Genomic DNA, 17624 nt, shown 5'->3' on the forward strand with positions numbered 1-17624 from the left:
ACGTAGGTTTTTTTTTTATAAATAAGACCATATGAACCGTTCATTACGTTCACCATCTCAAACCATCACTATAGATAGAGAAAGGTGTCTCATAATCGGCTTCGAGTCTGCCGCATCAAAATGGATCGCGCCGGCTAACGGATCTCGGCTCATCTGAGCTCGTGCCGTGCCTCGGTCCTTCAACTTCTCATTAGCCACCGGCGCTAAGCCAGCAGCCGGTCCGTTTTTCTTCATTCCTTACCGCCCCAAAAATGGCTGCAAAATCTACCGGCCTGCCGCCACCCGGTAGATGGAATTAAAATTTATTACCGCCCCGAAAAGTTGACACCATGGCGAAATACTCAACTTCCACGCGCGTAAGTGATGCTCCGTGGAGAAGCTTGGACAGAAAGAAAAAAAGAGACGGCTGACGATGGCACCGACGGGTGGCATCGATTCACCTATCGAAGTGAAATTTCCATCCCGTACGAGCCTGAGCCTGCTTGAGAAGTAACACTGTAGCTAGAGGGTGGCTAGAATGACGCCTCACACCAGCCACCGGCCAGGCGTATCGTCCTTTTTGTCCCTAGCTCCCCTGGAAAACTACCTTCCGCCTCAAAACCCAAACCACTCCGCCCACGAGCCACACATCCGTTCCTCGAATGTTCGGGGAACATTACTCTCGCACGACCCTTCGAACAAACCCCGTCCCCGTCGAAAAAGGGGACGATAAGCGGGCGGGCACGAAAATTCTTAATGTCGAAATGATGATAATTATAATCCTCAAAATGGAATATTTTAATGATAGTTAAGGCATAATTATCCATTGAATGTGATTATAAAATCCCTCCGCAATCCTTTCGGCAACCGGCCTTGAGTTGGCCCTTGGGTTTGGGTCTGTATGTGTGTGTGTGTGTGTGTCTAATGTCCTCGGAGCCACTTCCATCCGAGACGTGGCGGGCCGTGGGTTCTATCTGAATGCTGGCAGACGGGAACACTAGTGCGCCCGCCATTGCGACAGTGACATCGTTGTTTGGGGCGTTAATGTTTGCTGGTAAGGCTCACGCCGGGAAGGACTCGACGATAAGAGCCGGTCGGTTGATATGGCGACTAAAGCCATCTACTCTTCCGCTGTGCCATCATCTCCTCACCAAGCTTCGTTTTGGCAAGTGCTCGTTTTTCTCGTACACTCTTATTTGGGGAAAGGCCAAATGGTCATAGACGTGGGCGAAAAGTGGAGACAAAATGGCACCAGAAAGGGGAGCGAAGAGACTTGTAGATGAATGGCTTTTGTTTGTTCCAACCTCCACCTCAAAATCGAACGCAGAATGCACACGGGGCCCACACGTAACCACGGCAAGGATCAGCATCCTTGGGCTTAATTTCTTTTGCCCGCTCACAACTGCCTCGTTCCGGATCTGGTTTTTTGGCAACATTGTCACCCCCTTTCGATCTCGAAAGGCGCATCCGTTTTGGTTAAAACCGTCCCAGTGTGCCAGGAGAGTGTGAGCCGAAACGAAAGAAAGAGAAAAAAAATCCACATTCGGGCACCTGGCCCCGACCTCGGCAGCTCGCTTTTAGGCTAATCGGAATTATTGGCCATCGTGCCGTTTGCTCCAGATTCCCGGATCGGTGCGCCGATGGTGTGGCCTCGTTTGAAGCAACCCGGTAGGGTTGGCCGCACTAAGCGATGCAACTTTTCCTAGCCGACCCGCATAATTACCCCTAAAAGAACGCAAAACGATCTAAATCTATCGATACTGGGGTGTGGTGCTGGTTAGGCGTGCGGAACTGGTGTACGGTTTTAGCTCTTGTTGTGAAAAATTCAATCAATCCGCTTTCATTAAGCCAATTCAGGCCCACCCACTCCGTCTCCGGGGCCGGAAAACTCGCAAGGCGTGTAATTTTACGTTGTTCGAATGAGGACTTTTTCTGGTTTTTTTCTCGTGTCTATCGAACCGTCGAACGGGGTTATAAAATTTTAGTCCAAATCACCTCTCCATTATTTAAACCGTAACGGGGAGACATTTGCTTGGGTTGAGCTTCATTCGATTGGAACGGGACACATTTTGTTCCCCTTTCAACCGATACCAACCCACTCGCCTCGATCTCCCCCACACTCCATTGTCATAAAGCAATACAATTACAATAACCAATCGGGTAATAATAATCAACGTACCGGGGCACTAAATTTGTGCCCATTGCTGCTCGGCTGGAAAGCGGTGGCAGTGCGCCACCGTATCCTGGCTAATCCTGCATGTTCCAGTTGTTGATTTTTTTTTCGTTCTTTCTCTCTTTTTGCTATTTTCCCTGCCAGCAGATAAGCGTAAACAATGCGAACCGAAGTGGGGGAGGAGAAAATTTTAATCGATTTTCTAATTAAAACGATGGTTTTAGTATGGTTGGCCGATGGACGTGTTGTTTTTTTCCTCGTCTCTCCTTGTCTCTTTCACTCTTACTTTTTCTCCCTTCCAAACGGCGTACGCCCGATTGCAAATGAATAAATGCCAACCGAACCGAGCGAAAAACCCTTCGCTTGGTGACACATTTCCTGCTCCTTCCGCTAGGCGATTTTCCAGCGATGGATGATGAAGCGTGTCGCTTGCAGCTGGATTTATGATGTTTTGCAACATATTTTTATGCTTCTGTCGAGCGAGTTCGTTATCGACGCTTGGGCTCACGAGCAAGCGGACAGAATAAAAGTATTTGCCGGAATCAGAAGTTGTTTAATTACACCCCGACCCACGTGCCTTGCCATGGTATACGATTTGTAATGCAGTAACGGGAATGGGATAGTGAGCGAATATAAAAGAAGAGGAAACAAAACACGAAACACGCGATTCCCACCGCGTGAGGCACCATGCGTCTCCATCGATGGAGCCGAGGTCGCTGAAACACACGACAACGAATGTAAAAGTGCTGTTTTGTTTTGTTCACTCCGCGCATCGATAACCGATAATGCAATCATCCATTATCGCAGGGGTTAGAACGTTCTGTCCGACCTGTCAGCGGGTTGGCTGGTTCGATTGGCAGTTGCCCGGTGGGCGGTTTTCTCTGGTGTCAAATTCAGTTTTAGTGTGTTTTTGCGCATGCTTTTAGATATAAATTTAATTAAACATATTGCTGTGCGTCGAACCGGGATAGTTACAAGCTCAATGTGTCGGGAAAATGGAAATGAATCGAACCCATCACGCGAAAAGTGTTGTTTTGTTGCATACAAATGACTTGCTAGGTAGAGTTGCGCTCATTCGGCGTATGCGTTGGTTTGCTTTTACATCAGTTCAGTGTGGTTTAGAGCAGTAGTAGTTAATGGCAGCAAAAAACCGTTATAATCATCTTTCTGTAGACTGTTTTGTAGGCAACTTTGCTCGTAAAAGTTACGGTTTTCCACGAATGTGCGACACGTCGCCGTTCTGGTTATGACTTCTCAACACCCGCTAAAAAGCTACGTGGAATTAAAACGGAACAAATCACAGATACGCTCTTTCTCGCTTCCGCGATTTCTAAAACAGTGTAGCGATAACTCAATGCGAAACGCGAAACCATTAATACCGTTCGTCAGTGTTTAATAATGATTTCTGATTGTTCAGCATAGTAATTATTAATATTTACTTAAACTTAAACATTCCTTTTAGTTGTGTTCGATAGTATTGTTGGCTATTATTTTGTTTTACTCTTTATTTGTATTTATTATTTTTTTCTGCTTTTGTTTGATAAACCTCCTTGATTCTTCTAACGATTCCCTGCGTTTTTTCATCGTTTCCGTCCCGGGGGCCATTTTTGCTCATTGTATCATTTGTCTTACTTGTACTGTGCGTTCGTTTCCTTACCTCACCGCTACAGTATGTTTGTCTTACGTTGTAATTTCTTGCCTTTTTTTTTCATTTTTCTCCCTGGCTCTGTCTCTCTATTATGTTTAACACATTCAAATATGAATTCGTCTCCACAATTGGCCATAACTTAACACAATTTGCACACACCAAATGTCACCACAATCACGGCTATTTCGTAGTGAATGGGCGGCAAAAAAAACAACACGCCCGCACAAATGACCCCTTTTCCTTACGAACTCCTGCACTAAACGTATTAAACCTGCAACTAAATTTTAACCTCTTGCGTGAGAGCGCATGTAAAAATTTTAACACACCTCGCACATGAAGCCCCCTTCACTGGTACACGGATCTAACATGCACACTGACTTAGCGTCATTGCGTTGATAACAGTTTTGCTTTTTGTTTTTTGTTTTCCACCCACGTGCCGCGAAAATTTCCTTCATACGAATGTACACACCGATCGCGATCGCACACGCATCGCAATGGTGTGCGCACACGCAAGTGAACCATATACACACGCACACACACACACTCGCTCACTAAAGGATTTTCCGCGAAAAGGAGTAATCGAGCCGCTCACCTCCACACAGCATTCATTTGAAGGCTCAAAATGAGACACTTAGAACACACCGCGGGAAAGCTCATTACCCGACAGCAAAGCTCGTGCAAGCGTTGATCGTGCAACTAATACAAATGCAAATGTCACAATCCACAGGCACATACCAACCCGCTAGAATAAAACTCAAAATTTTACCAAGCTCTAGAACCACCCCGTTGAAGTTGATCTTTAGAACCAAGCAAGCGAAGGGAACGAAATCGTTAATTTTATGCTTATTGATTACAAACAAAAGGACAAAAAAAGTGCCCAAACTGGACTCCCAATTGGACAGTAGAGTAAAACAGTTCGAAGATAAAAAAATGAAAACAAAAAAGAGGAAAAAATTATGACAAATTAGAGCAACAGCAAAAAATGAGACATTTTAGTAGCCATTTCTCGCAGGGCAGAATCAGAACTCGTGTCTTTTTTCTGTTTGTGTGTGTGCCTCTCGCTCTTTAAATTATCTCGTTCCCTGCTGCAATGCTATGTTTTGTATTTCGTTAAATTTTTTTGTGTCTGCGTGACGTTCTACCAAGTTTCATTCCTTTTTTTCCCATTTCGCTACGTGTCACCCGTTTTTGTTGCTCATACGATTGCGCATTCCAAGGCTTCCCATTACGAATCGTTGTGTGTTAAAATGTGCGTGTGGATGTGGATATGTGAGACACTTTAGAACCGCTCTATAGAATGTGTGCGTGCGTGTTCGTGTGTGTGCGTGTGTGTACTGTGATCCTGAGAACACGAAAATATTGCTTGATCCTTGATCTCCTACGTTGCGACACTCCATCCACCTCGATTGGCATTCACCACAGACCACTCTTGGCAATTGGCTCAGCTGCAGGGCATGGTTACACCGGCCATGGCGGGAGGGAACGGGGAAATTTGGGCATTCGAACTGGGGCTGGCAAAATTATAACATCAACCATGCACGATACCGCCAATTATCAACCAACTAGGGCACACGAACGACTGGTTGATTGATCATGATTCACAGATGCAAAATTGAAAACAAACAAAAAAAATCAGAAAATTTATCAAAATTAACCCCAAATCGATGCTGGTAAGCACAAATCCGGATAAATGTACGACAAAAACTATACATCCTTGCTCCAAGGTTAGCAATAGAAACATCACCATCACTAGAGAGGTTAAGCATTCGCGAACCAAAAAGATCCATTTCATTCCTCTCGTTTTTCCCGTTGATTCGTTCGGGCAACGCCTTTGGAACGGTTTCGCCCCCATTTTGTCTCATTCTCTTGATCTTTCTCTCTCTCTCTCATCCATCACTTTTGATATACGTTTTGTTTTGCTTTTAAGTTGTATGTTTGTTTGTTATTCTATTTTATGTTACATTGCGATAGTTTTATCATTACCCGTTACTCATGTAATCTGTTCGGTTATTCGTTTCTGTTTATCTCAGTTATGCGTGCGTGTTTTTATATGTGTGCGTGTGTGTCCTTGTTTCGTTCCGTTGGAGTTGTTATTACTGTTATTATTATTATTATTAATTTGCCGTTGTTCGCTTTTATGTTCGATCTAGTGCACATCCTTATCGTTTAGTAAGCTAGCAAGGAACGTTTAAATGAAGGAATATTAATAATGAATGTATGTTTAAGGGCCTGCAAAATAAAACAAATGCCCAGCAACAAATAAAACCAAAAATGGTGTATTACGCAGTAAGAAAATGCAAAAAACAACTCTGCCCAAGAGCACGGCCGGGATCTGTAATGATTGTGTAATGATTTTCAAACAAAACAAAAAAAACGTACAAAAAAGCTGTCCCTACGCACATACACACACTCAATAATTGTTAATTGGCTTAAGAAAAAAAGGCACAACGATTGGCTTTAAGGTAGTGAAATTAAAAGATTAAAATTTATAATAAAGTATTTACATTCCTGCACTCACGCTCCCACACACGCACACCGAACCGTACTTGAAGGCAAACGACGAATATTTTGGGATGTCGTAGATTCCAAAAGCAACAAACGGCCATAAAGCTACGGGTGTGTCAGTGGGTGTGAAGTGAAGGCGATACAAAAGGAAAGCAAAAATCTTATCAAAAGTAACAATTGTGTGGACAGTGTAGTGACTGCGCGAATCGGCAATCGGAAATAAAAATCGCATTCAAACGCTCAAAATTACTCACACAATACGAGATCGGTCCCGGGCGTCACGGGCAGTAAATCACCACCAAACAACTCACCTGCAAAGAGTATATACGGCAGACGCGATCAGAAATCATCATTGTTAACACTGTGCGGAACTGAAACGAGAGAGAAAATCAAAAGTGCAAACATTTTATGTATCGCAAAATCACCAAAATCAAAAACAAAATACTAGCGACACCAAAATTTCACCCGATAGTCCTCACCCTCCATCCCATCGCTCCATACACCCTGCCACCCCCACCCCCCTCCCACTCCTCCCTCCACTCCACTCGTTCTCTCTCTCTCTTTCTCTCGTGTGCAACATGACTCCCCGCAAAACAGAAAAAAAAACAAAAAAACAAACAAACAAACAAAAAACAAAATGACGCTAATACAAACACGATTGCAGATGCGCGGCAGCATTGCGACGCGTTGATAAAGGAGGAGCTCGATGAGCCGCACCGCAGCGATGGTGGAACCGTCGCGGAACGGACACCACCCGGGAGGCGCCGGGCGAGGGACGGTCTCGACCAGAACGGGCTCGACTGTGGGGCGCGGTTGCAGCGCCGTCTTGCGAAGCGTTTCCGGCGCCACCAGCACCATCACCCGCACCACCATCACCAGCTGGAGGCGGCCGGCGAGGGTCTCGGCTCCCGAGGGCCGGACACCACCCGGAATGGCCCCGCCGGGCGTACCACCGAAGTGCCAGCTCGGCAGAAGCCGACCTATCGCGCCACCAGCGAGGAAGAGGACGAAGACGATGGCGAGCGGCGCGTACCGGCAGGTGGCCGCGAACCTGACGGTCGCTTGCGTGACGAGGACGACGATGGGGATGAGGACGATGGGGATGAGGAGCGGGACGTGGATGGGGGTAGCGAAGAGACCGAGCTCGATCTGAAAGTAGATGGGCGGCTATCTGCGATCGCGACAACACTCGACAGCGAGTACCACAAGCGAATGGCGGCGGCTGGTGTGTTGGCGGCAGCGGCTGCCGCCAGTGCCAGTGCCCTGGGGGATGCTGGGAGTGAGCAAGCGGCGGCTGACTTCTTCGCCGCTCACCACCAAGCTGGTACACATGAGCTTGCTCTTAAACAGCACTTCCTGAATGAGAAGGTACGGCTGCAGGCGTTGTTGCAACGTCAAGCGCACCACCACCACCAGCAGCAACAGCAGGCGCATCATCAACACCAGAAGTTGGCTGGGTTCTTGCTCTCAACCGCCAGCACCCCTCCAACACCTACCCTCACGCCTACAGGCGTGCTAAACCTTGGCCAATCGGGTGGAACCGATCAACGAGGTGGTTCAGCTTCACCCGCTGCTTCCACGGGAGGGCGAGCAACTGGGACGACGGCGACGGGGGTAGGGGGTGGCACAGAGAGTGGCAAGCCGGGTGGAAGTAAGCAGCCACCGTCCAGCTCGTCCCCCGCATCGGTGGCAGCTGCGGCGGCTGCAGCTGCCGATCGGCTTTTTGCGGCCGCTTACAGCTCGAGTGGAGCACCAGGCGCCTCCACCGGTAATGGAGCTGCTGGTGGTTCGAATGGTGGGACCGCGGGGGGTGCGAATGGTGGTGGGAATGGGTCAGCAGCAGCCTCCGCCACCGGGCAGCAGGTGTACCTGTTGCCATGCCCTCTGTGCGAGGTGCCACTGGAGCCACGCGTTTTCCGGCAGCACCTTGACCGGCATTATCCCCGGGACAGCCCGGTTTGCCCGGTGATTCAGTGTGGGCGACGCTTTGCCCACCCCAACTCGGTCCGTAACCACATGCGCCTGAAGCACACGAACCAGTGGGCTCAGATGAAGGCGATGCGCTCGTCCGGAGGTCCTTTTACGGGCATACCGTGAGAGTAAGAAAGCGCCCGCAGGGTTGATGCATTCCGTTTCGAGATATTTGCCGCCACATAGTATCACACTAGTATTACGCGAGGGTGCGCTAGCGATGGGCGTGAGTGTCCTAATCTAAACTAAAGTTCCTAAAATTTAAAGTAGCCAGACAGTGGGCCAAAGTGGGCGGGAGTGGTGTGGTTTGAAATTGCGCTTCGAAATTGTTGTTAAGAGGAAGAGCGCGCAGGCAGGATAACAGTATTCGCTAACGAAAGAAGCTAAAAATGGAGAGGGAAACGCAAGCCCCGGGAGTAAGGAAGAAACTGAAAAACCAAAAAAAAAAACAAACTACGAAGCAAGCATAACCAAGCCCTCACAAAAACACACACACATACCCGAAACAGTCAAACTGTTTCCGTTTCTGGGCGGAGATGGAAAATCATCCCCCCACCCAAAACGCTATAGCAAACGGTTTTCGTCGTTCCTTCATGTGTTTTTCTTTTTCTTCTAGTCCCCTGTTTGAGCGATAGGTGATTTAACTTTTTAACTATCGTTGATTATAGGTACGAAACTTGCTTTGCTTACTGGCACACACGCACCATAAGAGAAGGCAACAAAAGAAAAGGGATACGGGATGTAGAGGGAAGGACACGTATGTTCTGTATTCTCAAGGGTTTTTTCGTTCGATTATTCCCTCCCATCAAGATCAGTATTAGCTAGAAAGGTGAGCGCAAAAGCGCGTAAAGTATTTGTCGAATATCAGGACTGTTATTTATTTTCCTATTCTACGCTATCGGGAGGCTGCCGTTTTTCATCCCCCGCCGCGCAGGTGGTAAAAAAGGCGGCCAATCTCATACGAGTGAAACTAATCAAGAGACTAAGTGAAGAGAGGCAAAAACCAGGGCGTAGCGAAAGACGGTGAGAAAACTCACACACAGAAACAAATACACATGCCATTTTGCAAACAAAAAAAACCAACAACTACCGATCTAATCGGACCACATATAGATTTGTAACGTATGAACTACAAAGAAGCGAAAACAGGAAACAGGAAAATTGAAGCTGAAAGAGGTGGGAGAGAAAAAAAAACATTTAAACGATAATGGTTCCTACTAAGATGTAAAATTAGGTGAAGCAAATAAGCAAAGGAAGCAAAAAAAAACAAACTAAACAAAAAGCGAAACAATAATTTTGGGCAACATCGAACGGTTCGACAAAGGAAGAAACAGAACAAATTCCTTGTTTTGTAGACAGGATAATGGACTATGGAGAACTACGCTATTGATACTAACCCGCTATATAGCTGTTGGCGAATGCGTTACGGTGGCATTGGACATTTTTCCCGCCCATTCGAATTCGCACCATTGAAAGGGAACACTAGACGCACTTCGCCGTCGCGTATATAAACAGTTAAAAGTAAAACGGCCTTATAGGTTAGTTGGATAGACTTGTCTCGCCTGAAATCTCGCTCTCGAGACAACCACACAGATACACCCACACACATACCGCCATCGTTAAGAACCAGCGGGAGCTTTTTATCGCTTCTCTCGCTAGACCAACGCAGGCAGATAGCAGCAGTACCGCATGGGAAAGTTGGGCGAGTCAGTCGATCGCCTTGTGGACGGTGTTGGTTGGCCCTCTTCTCTGCCTAGTCACGCCGGTTGATGGTTCCATTAGGGCGATTCCTTCTTCCGGCGATCCAGCACCGGGCGGTGCTGTAGGGCTCGCCCTAAAAATTGCGATGCCGGTTGCCACACCTAGTACAATTTTTCACCCAGAGACAAGCCTCACACACACACACGCCGTACCAAGGTGGAAAAATGCCCAAACATCGAACCACCCGTGGTTGGGCTAGTGACCTAGGGGCCGGCTAATTACGACGATGCGCCGTGTCCAATTAATGGTCGCCACCGTTACGAGGGACGATCCTGACGGCATTTTGGGGTTCTATTTCTTTCACCTAGCACTCGGGCGCACGCCCTGCTGTCTAGGTATCGGTTATTATCGGCTTGACATAAATTGCGCTTCGGCAGTTTTTGGTTGCGTTCCGTTTGGTGCGTCCCGGTGCAAAAGGGGTCGATTAGGGAAGCGGGAAATACGGCAAGAAAGTAAACGAAACAAAAACGCCTCGCAAATTTCATAGCAATGAAAATACACACACACACCTTACACAAATACGTAACACGCAACGTAAGCTAGCCGTTTTGAAGACATTCAGGGGCACCAACACGTTCCTCCTATTTGCCATCTATGCATAGGGTATTGCATATTTATAATTTTAGTCTAGAAGCGCTCGTTCCCGTTTTAGTTTTAGTGCACGCGATAACGAACCTACGCGGTGCTTAGTCGTCCTGTTTTTTCGTGTAGGCTTTGATTTTCGTGCGCTTTTGCGAATACGTTTGAATGGTTTGAGTTAAACAGGTTAAAGCAAAGCAGAACCATAGCAGACACCGCCACTATTACCGCGTTGCATCGCGATCTACTACAGCTACGTCCTAAAGCGTAACACACTAGGCTTGCACAGGTGCAGGAGAAGAAGATCCCCGAAACCGCTTTATAGCCGACCTGAACGGTCAGCTGATTGGAAGTCTTGAAATGGGGGAAGGAGCGAGTGTGGGATAGTCGCAACATAAGCGAAAAACTATGTGCTATGCAAAGATCTACAAAATATACATATTATATATATAAATATATATATTTAGCGCCATATTACAACTAAGAAGGTAGAATGCAAATGTTAAAAATGTTGCTTTCCCAAATTCGGTACAATCTGGGCAGACGTTGGAGCAGCAAACAAATAACAAACGAACACCTTGTAAACAAGAGAAAAAAAGACAAAAATCGAATCGAAAGTGTGTAAAACCGGCAGAAGAAAACCATGGGGAAACGTGTAAAAAGTTAATAGGTTTGTATATGAACACTAAAAGCGAAGAAAGACATGGCAAAACGCAAGCACTGAGCAAAACAAAAGAAACAACAAATGGGAGTTAAAAAACAAGACGAAGAGGATGGAAAATGCCAACCAATACGAAGAAATGGCAAACGGTAGCTGCTGGAAGTACAATAGAAGGACACCTGGTGTGGCGTTCCTCCCGCGATTGTCAAATGAAAAAGTTCTCCCTCACACACACACACACTCGATCACACAAACACCACACACGTACACCAGAAAAACCATGTATAAAATACTATCTCGTTGCATTCGTATGAAGGAAAAAGAAACGCCTGGCTGGCAGTGGCGAAAGGACGAAACAAACGAGACGAAATGATAACGAAAAATAAAACAAGGCAAACGATGAACGGTGAAGAAAAAAAACCACACTTCTGGACACAGGTGTCCGCTCGTTTTCATGGTTCCCTGTTGTTTTGTTTTTCTTTTGTACTACATTTTCCATTACGTTTCGCTGTCCGCCGTATCCTTTTAGGGCGTCTTTAGCAGAGGAATCTGCACGTGCGAGTGTGGCCTGTTTTCGTACTCACACCGAAGTAGTTTGAATCTAGCCTAATTCTAACCCCACCCACCCCCCAACCCAACAAGCCCTAATCTCTAACCACCGGTGAACGGCCCGAGCGGCGCTGGGTGCTACTAAAACGATCCCTAACAACAACCCCGGCAAGCGAGCCCTTCGAACGCGTCCCTTTCTGCCATTAGGCGAGCTTCGTTTTTATTTCCTTCGTTTGTTTTTTTTTACTTCATTTCTCTCTCTCTCTCTCCCTTTCTCTCTCTCTCCCCTCTCTCTCGTGTCTCTCTCTCTCTCTTATTTTCCCCAAAACGGCACTTAACGATTGTAATTACAGTTTCTCGCCGTTCTCTAGAAATGCGCGTCCGAGCGACCGATCCGCGACCATGCCCGAAGTGTGGCAAAATCTACCGCTCAGCGCACACGCTACGTACCCACCTGGAGGACAAGCACACGGTCTGCCCGGGCTACCGGTGTGTCCTGTGCGGCACCGTCGCCAAATCCCGCAACTCACTGCACTCGCACATGTCCCGCCAGCACCGTGGCATCTCAACCAAGGACCTCCCGGTCTTGCCCATGCCGAGTCCGTTCGATCCGGAGCTTGCGTCTCGATTGCTGGCGAAAGCAGGCGTCAAGATATCACCGGCTGAGTTGCGGGCACGTGCCTCACCGACCGGAACACGCCGAAACGATGGCATGAAGCTGGAACTACGCTCAGGCGACGGTGGTGACGAATTTGACGATCCCGAGGACCTAACCATGTCACAGAGCAGTCACAGCGAATCACAGCGGCGTTTCCACGAGAGCATGATGGGCATGTCCCCGACCGGTAAGTGGACAGTTTGGTGCCGTGGTGGGCTGGAGCTGGAGGCGATCGTGTCCGTGCCTGCTGATGGTTCAAGTCTCCCGACAATTGCAGGTTTCAACCATCTCAACTCGACCACCATCACGCGCGTGCGACCAGGCGAAGGAACTCCGAAGATGGATGGGATGGGCCGTGAGGGAGGTGCAGGAAACGGAGGGCCGGGTAATGGTGGTGGCGGTCCGGGAGGAAATGGTGTCGGTGGAAATGCGCTTGGTGGGCCGGACCGACACGGACCTGGAGGTCCTGGAGGTGGACCGATGAATCACATGCAACCCAACACCCCAACAGGGTCGGCCATCTTGGACACGTACTTGCAGTTCATCACGGAGAATGCATTCGGTGAGTGTCTTTGTGGGAAGAGAGGGAAAACTCGTCATAAACCACCCTTTCTAATGGTGTTTATTTTTCTTCTTCTCTCAGGTATGGGTGGAATGACTCAGGAGCAAGCTGCAGCAGCCGCCTTGCAGGCAGCAAAAATAGCACACCTCAAAACGCTCGGCCACAATCTAGACCAACTGCCACCGGGTTTTCTACCACCACAACTCGACCTAGCGAAGCTGACGAGTAACAACAACCAGAACAATCCGGACCTCTCGTCACTGGCCAAGCTGCAAGCATCACCGAACGTGACGATCGAACCAACGGGCAACCGAGGCGTAATGGGCACCGAAGCTGACCGATTGTTGCAGACAAGCAACCACCAGAAGCTGCTCGCACTGGCCGCAAGTGGTGTTGGTGCACCGGGTGGAAATGGAGGCCACCACGGGCTAAACAACAACAGCATCCTTAACAGTGACGCCATCCGGCGCGGTGGTTCCTCCGAACCGATGGATCTCGGGTTGGACGGATCAGGAGCACATGATGACGACGGAAACAGCTCAGCGGATGAGCGCAATTATTCCGACGATGAAAGCATCGCCACGCACTAGACAGCCCAGGGGGCGAGTTTGAGATGATGGTTGCGAGTAGGAAAAGCACTCGCTTTTCCCCTCGATCGCTCACACTCACATGCCATTTAGCCGTACGGAAAAGGAGTCCTGCCCACGTGCACCGAACTGGATACGCATCACACCATTTTAATGCTCTTTGCCCGCTACTCCTTAACCACACCACCCCAGCGTCTGCGTCCGGCTGAGCTGAGCATTCAGAGGGCCGTGTATACTACGGAGCGGATCTCGATTTTTCCTTCGCTGCCGATCGAAACCGCAAGGAGGATCGCGAGTCCGGGAAATTCATTGTGCCATCGTGTTTAAGATATAGAAGCCGTCATGCCCCGCCTGGTAGACGTGTGGGTGCGAACGTTTGGTGGAAAAACATGGGCTGTCCTCATGATGAAGCTGAAAATGGCGGCCGCAACAGCGGAATGGGTAGCTGGCCCAAACTATCGCCAGTGTTTATACATACATTATATACCTATAAATACCTCAAAACGACTCGAAATCCTCAGACGAAACGCGGTTTCCCCGTGAACGGTGACTAGATTAGGTGCGTTTATACTTAGTTCTACTCGTTCTGCTGTAATAGTTTTTGTTTTGTTTTGAACACGCAAAAAAACAAACAAGCAACAAGAAACAAACGTACATACCGGGTTCAAATTAGTATGTAAGGCTAGTGCCGCTAGGGCACGGAGAAGTAAAAGCAGAAGCTGTATACCTAGACAACCGTTCAAACCGATGCAAAGCAACAGAAATACCTCAGACTAAGCAAAGTCAACCACCATTGTTGCAGGAAGGAGCCGGACTCGAGCACGAACGGCACCGCAAGTCCTGTTTAGCGATACGATACGCAATTAAACTGCATTTCTCGGTAACGAGCAAACATTATCCAGTCTACCTCAGAGCGGGGCCACTCGCAGACAGCGTGGGCCCTCGCCGATAACACTTAACCCTTACCTCTGAATGCTAGTGAAGTAATATGGATACGATTTTTAACTCAACTGACCTATACCTTGCCTAAGAATGGATGACACTTGTGCGAAATGAACCGGGTGGCAAGAGTGGCAAGAGTCCGCCCAGGTGGGCCATATCCCTTAAACAAACCGGCGAGAGACAGAGAGGCCGCCGAGATACGAACAAGTATAGCCCCGTAACCACATGTATACTACTGTACCGTATACGTTTGGGTTTGGACTCGTGCGCCAATCCGCCAACATGGCGCTCGGTCCTTCCCAAACCCAAACTTTCTATTCTCGTTCTCTCTTTGCCCGGGGTCGGGTGAAGCATTATCCACAAAACTCTAACTATCAGATATACGATTTTCTAATGCTATCAGCAATCGCCATACCAGACATATACCGGAATACGAGATATCACGAGCAAACGAATGTATACTGAAGCACAGCGTAGCGTAAGACAACCAAACCGAGATACCTACCTTTTTTAAACACCCTAAGTGTGTTTGGGAGCCACGTTTCTCGCACGCAAAAGCTGCTGTTTTCTTTTTAAGCAAATGTTTTTGGTTCGATCCGTTTCGATACAGCTTTATCCGCTGTACGATACGGATTTATCATCCGTCTGCGATCAGCTCCGATCGGATTGCAGGCGTATCGTCCTATACGAAACACGTTATACGAATCTCGTTGTCTCTTCTTACCTTTACACCTTTTACTCTCATGGAGCACGATTTCAGTGACCGAGGAGCGTGTTCGCAAAACCGCAAATCTCGCCCTCCAATATATCAGAGAAAAATACCATTACTTTAAAATACCATTAATTGGGGCAAGCCCACGGAGCGATGCAACCACGCAGCAGCTATACGATAACACGGAAACGACATACGACGATACGATACGATAGTGGATAAAAGTAGGGAAAAAATGCAAAAGTTTCAGCCAACGTATACGTTTTGCAAACGCTGTATACCGAACCCGATACAAAGCAAAAGCATACAAGAGAAAATGGACGAAGCGAAGCGATTACGATTTATCAAGGAAACACAGCAATATCATCCGAAGTATACTAAACCTGCAGCTTCTGGCTGTCGCCAGAGAGGGGCACATTAGGGAGGCGCGGGAAGAACCGTGGCCATCGTGTGGGTGTTCATCAGGCGAAAACCATTCAGCCACAACACACGCCACAAAACACACACGAAGCAAAGTACAAGTTGATCCGTTTGAGTTTTAGCGTACTAGGTATCCCTAAGCTGTTCAAACTCTTCTTCCCTTTAATGTCCTTACGATGTTAAACTATGTGGCGCGAAGCATACGTCTCAGCAGAAAGTGGAGTCGTATTAAAAGAAGTAAAAAACGTTCACTAACCGCCTCATCCACACACGCTATTATATATTTCCTAAAACCCAAAGGGCTGCCATGTCCTCCAGGTCCTTAGTCGTGTAAGAAGCAGATCGTGCATACAAAGCGGCAAAGGGAAAAGCAAACTATCTCAGGACGAAATAGGAAACAGCTTGCGCGAAAGGTATTGCGCAGGCGTTTCGTTAATGTTTAAGACTCTCCACCGCCCAGCGTAAAAGGTGTAGAAGGGCTGCGGTGTATTGGATTAATTTCTCAGGTTTTTTTTTTTGTTTTGTTTAACATAAGCTATACAACACGATATATCCGCCAAGCTGGAATAGGTTTAGAACCAGTAAGAAATGCACACTTGCAACAGCCACCATATATATACCAGATACACAGAATCAACCAGAAGTGCAACAGAAAACGGGTAATGAGTTATGTTTTAAGATATAATAGAGTCCTTACGGTGCTGTTTAAGTTTTTCTATGTATGTTTTTTTGTTTGTTCTTACTTTTGTATCGCTTACAAAAAAACACCCTCTCCTAGAACGCCATCGGTGTTTTTAGCAGACACCTCAAAGCAAATACCTCAGCAGAAAGTGGACGTGTCAGTGTGTAATATAAAGAAAATCCGCAGGCCTCACATGCGGGCGGAAAAGTAAACATTATGTACTAGAACTTACCGTAGCACCGTAGCAAATGGAGTAAGAGGCGATGGGACAAAACAAAAAGATAGATTGAAACCGTAGCGTAGACAAAATGTTAATAGCACAACAGCAGGTTAAGGCAGTACTTATGGTTAAAATCAACTAAAAATCTCCAGTATCGAGAGGGTAAAGTTATGGAACAGGCAGAAGATTAAACTCGGTGAAATTAGTGAAGAAAACAAAAATCGAGTAAGAAAAATGGACAAAAGTGTGGGGATGCAACAACATCCAGTTTGTAAATAGGAGACAATGCCGTAGTGTTAGGCTAAGGAGAAGCACAAGCAAAAATTAGTTAAATAGTCCTTCCTCCCTCATCGGAATGTATCTGCTCCGAATCTCCAGCGATCGCTAATCTAATGATGAAGAATGATGATGATGATGATGAAGATGATGACGAGGATGAATCTGATAAATGATAGGCATTGAGTGAGAGGTTACACCGAATCGGGACCGAAGCACGAATGCCGCTGCAGAACGAACGATTGCAGGGGCCAAACAAGCGACGAACCCTCATTAACGGGCTGCGGAGGAAAAAAAAGCGAAAGCTTCCCCGAAGTGAATCTTCAGTTCTTTCAGGGCTAGTGTTTAATTGTTTTATCTTATTATTAATATTCTTATTTTCATGGCCGCTTGTCTCTCTTCCTCTCCCATTTCACGCCCACAACAGCGGCAGAGTATTAAACAATCAAAATTACGTTTAGTTTATTTAGCGCACGGTGGCGCAAACAAAAAATCGTCCATAGCGATGTAAAACGGAGCGAGCGCTTGGAGTGGAATGGAAAATTCAATGAATTTTTAGATTCGGACATAACGGGGGCAAAAACCGGCAAACCCGTTTTACCGTACGTACTTAAAAAAATCAAAACGAAAAAGTGCAGCGCGAGATATAGCTGCTAAATGTGCGCAATCCCCGCTAAACTGTTAGGGCGCGTTACAACACAATATTCAACTGTGGTTTTTGTTTACGCCCGCGCCGAGC

The 17624-nt window shown here is 47.3% G+C and overlaps 2 protein-coding genes across 3 annotated transcripts in view; both read left to right on the forward strand.

The window, feature by feature from the left end:
* The window catches only part of LOC128727064 (protein abrupt), a 63549-nt gene extending 54997 nt beyond the window's left edge, over positions 1-8552 (forward strand). For both annotated transcript variants that reach the window (XM_053820927.1, XM_053820928.1), the window contains exon 6: positions 6970-8552. In XM_053820927.1, coding sequence (XP_053676902.1) covers positions 6970-8402 — 1433 coding nt within the window. In that variant the 3' untranslated portion in view covers positions 8403-8552. The remainder of the gene's footprint in view (positions 1-6969) is intronic.
* Positions 8553-12199: 3647 nt separating this feature from the next.
* LOC128723856 (protein abrupt-like) lies at positions 12200-13636 on the forward strand. The gene is made up of 3 exons (XM_053817622.1): positions 12200-12671; positions 12762-13046; positions 13128-13636. The coding sequence occupies exons 1-3, from the start codon at positions 12200-12202 to the stop codon at positions 13634-13636; spliced, it is 1266 nt and encodes a 421-aa protein (XP_053673597.1).
* The last annotated feature ends 3988 nt before the right edge of the window (positions 13637-17624 follow it).

This window comes from Anopheles nili, chromosome 3 (genome assembly GCF_943737925.1).
Source record: "Anopheles nili chromosome 3, idAnoNiliSN_F5_01, whole genome shotgun sequence".
NCBI classification, from domain to species: domain Eukaryota; kingdom Metazoa; phylum Arthropoda; class Insecta; order Diptera; family Culicidae; genus Anopheles; species Anopheles nili.

What these genes read in the sequence shown, in the direction of transcription:
- LOC128723856 (XM_053817622.1), top strand. Translation starts at nt 12,200, where the DNA reads ATGCGCGTCCGAGCGACCGATCCGCGACCATGCCCGAAGTGTGGCAAA. An exon ending in GATGGGCATGTCCCCGACCG is followed by an intron (nt 12,672 to 12,761) that starts GTAAGTGGACAG and finishes CGACAATTGCAG; the next exon opens with GTTTCAACCATCTCAACTCG. An exon ending in CATCACGGAGAATGCATTCG is followed by an intron (nt 13,047 to 13,127) that starts GTGAGTGTCTTT and finishes TTCTTCTCTCAG; the next exon opens with GTATGGGTGGAATGACTCAG.